General features: G+C 39.6%; 1 protein-coding gene across 2 annotated transcripts in view; it reads left to right on the top strand.

The window, feature by feature from the left end:
* Positions 1 to 7,450: 7,450 nt before the first annotated feature.
* The window catches only part of sh3gl3a (SH3-domain GRB2-like 3a), a 34,403-nt gene continuing 32,343 nt past the window's right edge, over positions 7,451 to 9,510 (top strand). For both annotated transcript variants that reach the window (XM_026377978.1, XM_026377977.1), the window contains exon 1: positions 7,451 to 7,658. In XM_026377978.1, the coding sequence (XP_026233763.1) occupies positions 7,614 to 7,658 (45 nt within the window). In that variant the 5' untranslated portion in view covers positions 7,451 to 7,613. The remainder of the gene's footprint in view (positions 7,659 to 9,510) is intronic.

Genomic DNA, 9,510 nt, shown 5'->3' with positions numbered 1-9,510 from the left:
CACTTGCTCAGCTTCCTCCACAGAGCTGTATCTGTATCTAGAACGACTTACATCTTTAGGGCTATTTTTAAGAAGCAGTAGACTAATCTCAGAAACCTCTCACTGGTAAATATGGAACACAATGAGCAAAGTATGGAACATTCCCTGCAACAGCTTGTTGAAGTAGACCTGCAGCATTTAGGACAGATTGTGAACACTAACAAAAGAGAACAAAATCAAAATAACATCCCTTTTATAGCACAGTACTTAGAAACACTGAAGCTAAACAACTGAAGTCTATCTAACACCTGAAACTGTCTTGATCTACTTTGTCGCCTTCTAAAGGTCTGCTATTGATTGCAGGGTGTTCAAGGTGAATTAACTGCGCATACGTAGCTGCAAAGACACAAATGAAACAGGCATACGTTTAGATGGCTCCAATTCAAGATCACACTGAGACAAGGGTCCTGTCAGTTTCAGAAATTCTGTTCTCCCACTTATTCTTTGATTCGTATCATATCAAAAACTGAATCTTGTAAACTTAGGATTTTTAAACCAGTACCTCTAATATTTGAAAAAGAATATGTATCAGCTGTTAGTTATGTATTACGTGTGCTAATAAAACTTTATTGTCTGTAAAAGTATCAGGTAGTTATCACTTTTTTAAGGCCTCTCATCAGGATCAGGACAGAATGTGATCGGGCGTCCTGAATGAAAAATGAACTGCAGCAAAATCACCAGTGTTAAATTAACACTCAGAAAATTCAATTTGATGCAATTTAAGTTGCATTTATTTATTTTGCATTCTCTTGGGGGGCACTGGAACAAGCTATAAACACAGCCACGTTGTTGCACATCTAGCAGACATGGATCAGTATTATTGTTCATTTAGAGCCATTCAACTCCATTGATCTGTTTTGGCCTCCATTAACTCCCAGGAAACATATGTACTGTCATATGTACTGGTCTTTCTAAAGTTCTTCACTCTAAACTGCTTCCTCCTGCAGCTACTGGCTGTAAAACCAAAGTAATTAGCTGAAGGTTGATCACCTTATCCTTTAATATTAATTAGTGCAGGTTTACAGTTTTGACAGTGTTGTCATAGCTGATAAAATAAAAAAAACAAAAACTCTAAAGTCTGGTGAGTTTTAGTCTCTTTTAGTCTCTTTGTACCTGAAAATATAAGTTAAAGACAGAATTCCCATGCTTTGTGTGACAGCTCATCAGCTGATTGCTGTCTTGAAAGTTAGATGTGCTATGAGCCAGCACCTTGGAAGCAAAGATACGTGCGTGCTACTGTGAGAAATCAAACAGTGAAACTGAGCCCTCTGAACAACACTGCTCGCTGCAACGCCAATCCCCCACATGTTCCAAGGAGAGAGGGGTCTTTCTGGGGCACTGACACCGGATCCCACCTCCTGGGTGGGGGGTCGGGGCTGTGGGGCAGAGAAAGGGGGGGGATTGTCCATGGGTGCTTGGGAAGCTAAGGAATATGAGGGGTATTACTGTCTGGCAAAGCAGCCAGATGGACAGCAGATGAGATTTGTTCTTCCAAATACTCTGCAGCCAGAGTTAGAAGGATAGAAAAAACCAAACTGAAAGTTAGAAAGAAGAAGTTTTCTTATGCTCTGGACCATAACATTTTCAACAAAGCCATTTGTGTGTCTCAATATGTCCCACAACATAAGAAGGTCACTATATCCTTTATGTAGTTACTGTTCTACACCCTTAAGTAAAGCAAGTGTTTCTAACGGATCATTAAGAAAGCTACTGGAAAACAAGTCAAATATCATTCGACTGACAATCTCCCATGATCCTAAAATAAGCTGAACATCATAAAACAGCCTTAATTCAACTGTGCACACAAATTAAAATGTAACCATGGTTCAGCTTTACCATGTCATGTTAAGTAGGAACTGTTGCCAGTCTGCCCTCTGCTGCTGAAAATCACTTTTGTTTGCGCTGTCTGTTCTAGTGCAGGTCTGTACTGCCTCCTGGTGGTGAATAAAACCAGTTCCAAGGTCCTCTGATGTTTTTAGCCCAGCTATGCTTTTGCCACAAGGCAACAGATATTAATTATGAACTTGTCATTCAGCAAGAATTCCCCACCCAAAAAAACCCCAAAACAAGCTCATCTAGTCCTACTTCTGAAGTAACTGGTAAGTAAGAAAAAGAAACACTGCATTCATTTACATTCCACATGAATGCAAAATGCAATATTGAAAATATGAGCATATGGTATTATATGCAAGGAAAATATACAGTTATGTTCAAAATAATAGCAGAACCAGAATAATCCAGGTTTATAGTGTATTTTTTATTGCTACATGTCAAACAAGTTACCAGTAGGTGCAGTAAATTCTCAGAAAACAAACAAGACCCAGCATTCATGATATGCACGCTCTTAAGGCTGTGAAATTGGACAATTAGTTGAAAGGGAGGGTGGGGGGGTTTTATTCACATAGAGAGAAAACATAGAAAACATATCCCAACAAATATATGTAGCATATTTAAACTGAAAGTCACTAATACTGACCTCAGTTGTTAGTTGCAAAATGTTCTTCCAGCTCTTAGAACCACTTGCTTTTCTAGAATGTTGCTGCCATCCATTTCAAAATGACATTATATTTCCCTAAAAAGGTCAATTTTCTAAGTTTATACATCTGTATATGTTTTAGCTCTAAGTTGATTCTGCCACACTGGCACCACCAAGTGGTTGAACTCCCACATACAGTCAGACACATCACCCTCAGATATAAAAGTGAGGGAAGCAGTGTCTCCAAACTCCAGGAGCTTCCTGGACTGGTGGCTTGATGTGCTGCTGTTACAGTACAGGGAAAGGAGAAGAGGGGACAGCGCAGAGCTCTGTAGAGAGCTGGTGCTGATTGTTAGGTTCACCGAGATGAGCCAGTCATGCAAAGATTCAGTCACACAGTGACTGTCCAAACTATAGCTGGTTAGTCCTCTGTTCAATTTGATTTCAACGTGTTCTGACGTCACACACTCAGTGGCAACGATAACCTCATTTAAGATGAACTGAGAGCAAGGCAGCAGCGGATTCTAAAGTTGCTCCCCAAGAACTGCAAGCTCTTAGGACGTGCTGGGAAACACCTGGCTGTCTCCTGATCTAAGGTCTGATTGGTTCAGATGTTAGATCAACAACATGTTGACATTTCTTATCCTTTTTGTCTAGTGTTTTTGTCCTACAAAATAAACACTAGAGTAAAAATAAAAAAGGTGGCTTGCCATGTCTCAAGTAGTGAGGGAAGAATGGAGTGTGAGATTGACATGCCTTATGTTAACTGATTAAGGTTTCGCATTAATATAGTTTGTTAGTTAGCATGAAAGAGTGGGGGTTCAAAATCCTTTGGGTGTTTTTGTGGTGGAGTTTGCATGTTCCCCCTGTGTCTGTGTGAGCACAGACATTTTTATCTGATTTAGTTTGATAAAAATTGCTTACCCCCTTTAGAACATTTAAAGTCCCATGAAGAAGTATTTGTCCCCTTCCTGATCCCTTATCTTTTGCCACACCCAGCAGTTGTTACTGCAAGGCATAAGAGCAATAACTGCAAAGTGAAGCATCATGCTGTGATCTAAAGAAATTCAAGAACTGGTGAGAAACAAAATAATTCACATGCATTAGTGGAAAGGTTTCAGGACTCCAGTGAACCATGGTGAGAGCCTTATCCACAAATGGAGAAAAAACACCTTCCCAGGAGTGGCTGCCCTACCAAAATTACTCCAAGAGCACAACAACGCCTCATAATTCATGATTCAACAAAAAGAAAAATCAGCAGTTTTTTCACACAGACATAATAAATGAAATCATCATCTTAAAACAGACATGAACCAACCAGTGTTCATGTCTTCTTCATATAAAAGTAGAAGGTCTGCATATTGCAAAATGTGGATATTAAGGTACTTTGGTCCTGGCTCAAATATGTAATAACAGCTTTGTTATTGCCACAGACAGATTTCCAAAAGTTACAATTTTACATACTGAATATAAGCTGGATGCCTATTTTGATTAATGAGTTTAGAGAAAAAGGAAGCGATGACAAGCATCCAACCCAACACTTTGCATTTGGCATCTACCAAATATAAGCCTGTGGTTAATTAAAAACAATTGGGATAACACACCTACACCAAAGCTATCAAACTTGAATATTAGTCATATAGATATTCAGTGACCAAAAACTATCAGAACCTTTTGGACTTTCATGGTTTTCTGCATTCATTGGTCATCAAATGGGATCTGATCTTCATCTAAGTCAAGAGTATTAACAAATATGATGTGCCTAAAATATTAATGTCTTTCTTGAGAACAACCATAAAAACATCATAGTGAGAGTGAAATAAGTATGTGAACCCTTGGAATTAATTACGCGTTGACAACCAGGAGCTTCCTGTAGCTGTGGATCAGATCAGCACCTTGTTCAGAAGGAATTTGAGCAATAGTTCTTCCTTAGTTCTTCCAGGCAGAATGACTTTAGCTCTGTCATATGCTTTGGATGTCTCATGTGTGGCTCTCTTAAAGTCCTTTCATAGCATCTCTTTTGGGTTGAGGTCTGGGCTCTGACTTAGAACTAAGATTTTCAGAAGCCACTCTGTTCTGGACTTACTCCTGTGTTTTCGTTCTTTGTCCTGTAGCATCACCCAGCATCTACAAAGTTTCAGCTGATGTACAAACATTCTCACATTATGTTGGAGAATTTTTTTATACAGTTGCGAATTCATCTTTCACCCAATCACTGGCCATGACGCAGCATTGTACTTTAACATTGAGAGGTTGTTTTCATAATGATATGCTGTGCCCTTTATTCACCAAATGTAGTGTTTCCAATTCCAAACAGTTCAACCTTAGTTTCATCAATCCACAAAACATTTTGCCAATAGGCTACTGCTGCAGAGTGTCAATGTGCTCTTTGACAAACTTCCGGCGTGCAACAACGTTCCTTTCAATAAGCAGCAGCTTCCTTTGTGGAGTCCTGTCATAGTCATCCTGCTTGTTCAGTGTTTTACATACTGTAGACCATATGTGTCAAACTCACGGCCCGCAGGCCACATCCGGCGTGTAATTATTTCCGGCCCGCGAGATCATTTCTATATTATTGTTATTATATGTCATTGTTATATTATGTGCCGGCGATATGAAGCGCTGGTAACACAATAAACTACAGATCCCATAATGCAGCGCTTCAGCTGCCTTGCCGAACACATTCCGCGTTAATCAAGTCCAGTTTATGATGCTGCAAGTTATTGCGAAGCTAGTACTCAGGATGCCAAGCAATGTTGAAGAATATCAGCACAACGGTGTTTGCAAATACGCACTTTGCTGATAAACTGAGCACTGAGTTCTCACGGCGCTTTGGTGACTTTGACGAACAAGAAAAGAATTTTGAGTTGCTTCGCAACCCATTTGCCGTCTATGTGGAAACTGCACCTGTGCAGATTCAGATGGAGCTGATTAAGCAGCAGTGTAATGGAACACTGAAGGCTCCGTCCACATGCGGCTCGAACCTTGTGCATGTTTGGTACCACATATCTATGTGAGAAGCTCTTCTCAGTGATGAAGACTAACAAAACAGCACACAGGAGTCGTCTCACTGGTGAGCACCTGCAGTCCATCCTGAGAATCTCCACAACACAGAACCTCACAACAAATATAAACGAGCTTGTTGCCACAAAAAGATGCCAGGCGTCCAGCTCTGATAAAATGACATAGAGACAAGAGCAAAGACAACCGAATGATTTGATTTTGTTATTGCTGAAAAGCACAAATTTTATTTATATTTCCAGGTTTTGTTATGCAGCATGTTCATATTTTGAATTTGTATAGTTTTGACAGGATATATTTTTATGGAGAGAAAAATCTTTTGGGATATTTCAATATTTTTATATTTTATATAAAATGACATAAGATTAAAGAAATTTGAATGTTTGTTCTTTTAATGTTTACTTTATTTCTAACTTGTATCTTTTAGACAGGATATATTTTATAGAGAGCAAAATATTGTAAGTTATTTAAGGTTTATGTTCAAAAAAGTTAAGTTTTCAAAGTTTCAGTGTGTTCAATAAATGTTTATCCTGTTCGGCCCGCAAACTAAAGTGTGTTTTGGATTTTGGCCCCCTGTGCAATTAAGTTTGACACCCCTGACTTAGATGAAGATCTAATGCAGAAAAACATGAAATTCCAAACATAGTGTTTCTCTTGAGGGTCCTGCACAGTATCTTAGCTGCTCCTCGGACTGCACTCTGGACAGAGATCTTGGATGTTGTTCCTGGATTCTACTGGATCCACCTTCCCAGTGTTCAGATTACCATGGGAATCACTTTTACCTTCACCTTCCACATCTTCTCTAGCTTTTTTCCCAGCTATTGGTTTTTCTAGAGCTTCTCATATTCCTTCTACCTGATGTTGCCATTACTTGGGTTTTACACATCTATCACTACGACCTGCTTCCTCTGTTTGTCCACTACTATTATGCTCAGTAGTTTAGCCATTACTAGTTTGTCAGTCTGTACCTGGAAGTCCCACAGGATCTTAGCTTGCTCAATCCCAACCACCTTTGGAAGTGTATCCCTTTCTGACTTTGGGACTTCCAGCCCACATTGGTTGTGGTGTTCGCCCTGTCTGCTTTGTGCTGGGTTGTCTTAGGGGCACATAGGTTACACCTCAGCCTCTATTGGTCGTTTACTTTTTGGTCGATAGCTTTTTCCTGTGCTGCTGATTAGAGCCTCTGTGCTATCTTTCAATCCAGCTTTATTTTACGATACATATGTGCATAAATCGTTTTACATTTCAATCTAGTTTTCGTCGCTACCGCGGTTTCTTCCGCACGAGCAGCTGTCAGCCAATGGGCTTTGAGAAGTGGCGACATCTCTGCGATTCAGGAAGCGCTCTCCTCCGCCGCCACTCCAGACATTAGGCAATGCGCGTAAACCCCACTTCCGGTTGTTACTTTCAAATTAAAATTTACAACTGACAGGCCTGTTACACCCTTGAACACAAACGGCTTCGTGACAACAAAAAAAAGTTGGTAATCCAGTATGAAATAAAGGATAAACAGTAAATGTACCGTCCTCTTGCAATTAATTAAGACAAAGAATCTGTTTAATCACCTATTAAATATAGTAGTCTGCTATGCGTATTAATGTATGTTGTTGTTTTAAGCTATAGCCTTCTGGACCTTATATCAAGGAAATTTTAAATTGGTTAAGAATACATTATTTGCGGACTATGAGCATGTTGGTCACCTAACAAAAAGGATAATGCCAAAATAAAGCCACTATGTTATGAGTATAAATGTTAACTTTTGGGTTGTTACGGAAACAACTGTCTCTCACTGACACTATTTATATTTGCGTTGTCCGAAGCAATACTATTGCGGAAATACATAAAAAAGCTTCGTTTCTGTGTTCGATTTGACACTTTTATTATTACATCAACTGCTTCCGGTGTCTTCGACCTCTGCCTGTGCGCTTGACTGTGGTCCGAGCTCGCTGCAGTGTTGGACGCTGGTGACTGATGAGGGTCGTGCTGTGCACTGGCTCTGCCTTGAACAGTTTTCCCAGTTTTATTCGGTGTTTACGGATCGTTTCTCCAGAGGTGAAGCGTTAGAGCTGTTTCCAAGATGTCTGTGGCCGGGCTGAAGAAACAGTTCCACAAAGCCAGTCAGGTATGGAGGCGCCTGTTTGTTTCCCCGTGTTCGGAGCTAGCGTTAACGGTTAACGGAATTAGTTTGGCTTCAAGTGACTGCTGAACAGTGGAGGCGACGTTAAAATCTTACAGTTAACTGTGAAGGATTATGGCGACAATTTAAAAACACTTCCGAGGCATTTTAAGCTGTCCGTGCAACGTTACTTTTTCTACAGTTCAGTTAAGTTTGTTGTGTACAGGAGCGACGTCACACCAAACTCTGTTGAATAATGTCAAAGTGATATGTATAATTACACCAAAGGAAAAACACAGTGGTTAACTGACATAATTAAAAAGCGTATATGAAACAGTTAATTGTTGCGGATGTTTCGGCATCGTCATTGACCTTACTCACCTCACAACAAACGCCTTTATCAATATTTCAGATGTTAATGTTCCACCTTGGGCTCGTTATTCCCAAGCTACAGTCAGTGGGAGAAACTAGTATTAGTCTTAGGGCATGGTTTTGGAAATTTATACAACACGGACTAATATTGTTAACAAGCCATTATAACATTTCCAAGGATTTCTGTTTAACGTTACTTGACTTTTTTCCACAGGACATGTAACAAATGAACTCTGTCTAAATATCAAAATTTCAGAATTTGAAGAAAACTACATATAGTCCTGGTTTTACTGTAAAAAGTGACATTTCAGTAGCTATAAGCACTGTCATGTTCTGGTGTCCCATTAAATATCTGATCATCGAGGGTCTGTTTTGCCCACCTTATTGAGAAATCCACATGTAAAAATTAAAACCAGTGGAGGTTGCTTCTCTAGACCGGCCAAATGTGTCAAACGTATGCAACAAACTATAATTTACTGCTTGGTATTGCTGGGATGACATGTAAGCACGTTTGAATGTTGCTCATAAAAATACAATTTTTAGGGCATTGTTCCTGTTATTTTCTCAGCCTCCTGCCACCAAAGTACACCACAGTGCGTGGTTGTGAGAAGCTGCGAACAACTTTTAGATAACATGTCACTGGTAACAAAGGCTGCCTGGTGGATCATCTGTTTGTCTAAAGGAGCAGTGGCTTTTAATGTTTCAGAAATGTCCTAAGCTTTATTTAAACCTTTTAAGAACCTTTAAGAACACCGGATTTCCAGTTGGAAATGGGCTGGATTAGACTAGAGTTGGGGTTTGGCATGAAGTTTGCTCAAAGGCTTTTGTTCCATCTGTTAGGTGCTCCCTTATTATACACATATCCTGCTGGACATATATGGGGTCTGTGACCCAATCAAAAAAGTTTCAGTTCAGACTGTTTTGTTGTGTAGCACAGCGCACAGTGTTTTCTCTGTTGTCTGTCAGTTTAATGTCTTTCTGTTATACATGAATGTGATAGTGATACAGGCCTTACCCATCTTTGTCAAGTGTTCCTAGGAATCACTAGTAAATTATGCTCTATCCAAGCAATATTTTCCAGTATCAGTATTATGACCCATTTGACCACTAAATCAAGTTTCACATAGAACATATCCACAAACACTAGAGTGTTAATGTTTTGATAACGTTATGTGTGTGCGATGTGATCAGTGAATCCAGTAACCCCAGGGAAACCAGAGATTAGCAGTTTTTCTTTGATTTCACTCTGTGAGGTGGGGAAGGGAATTAATCTCTTATGCTCTAAGAATGATCAAAGTTTGGTTGGAACTGACACGACTGATCTCTTTTAACAATTTGCACATTCGATAAATGTTAGAAAGCTTGAAGCTTTCGTTTTGGTGGAAATGGCATTTATACCATAAGTTAACAATGTTGATAACTCCCGATTACCCCTACACCTAAAAGTAGAACCAAACTTGTGTCACTCTGAGAATTTAAGGCCACT

This window comes from Anabas testudineus, chromosome 3, assembly GCF_900324465.2.
Source record: "Anabas testudineus chromosome 3, fAnaTes1.2, whole genome shotgun sequence".
Lineage (NCBI taxonomy): Eukaryota > Metazoa > Chordata > Actinopteri > Anabantiformes > Anabantidae > Anabas > Anabas testudineus.
This window is presented reverse-complemented; position numbering and strand designations above follow the sequence as displayed.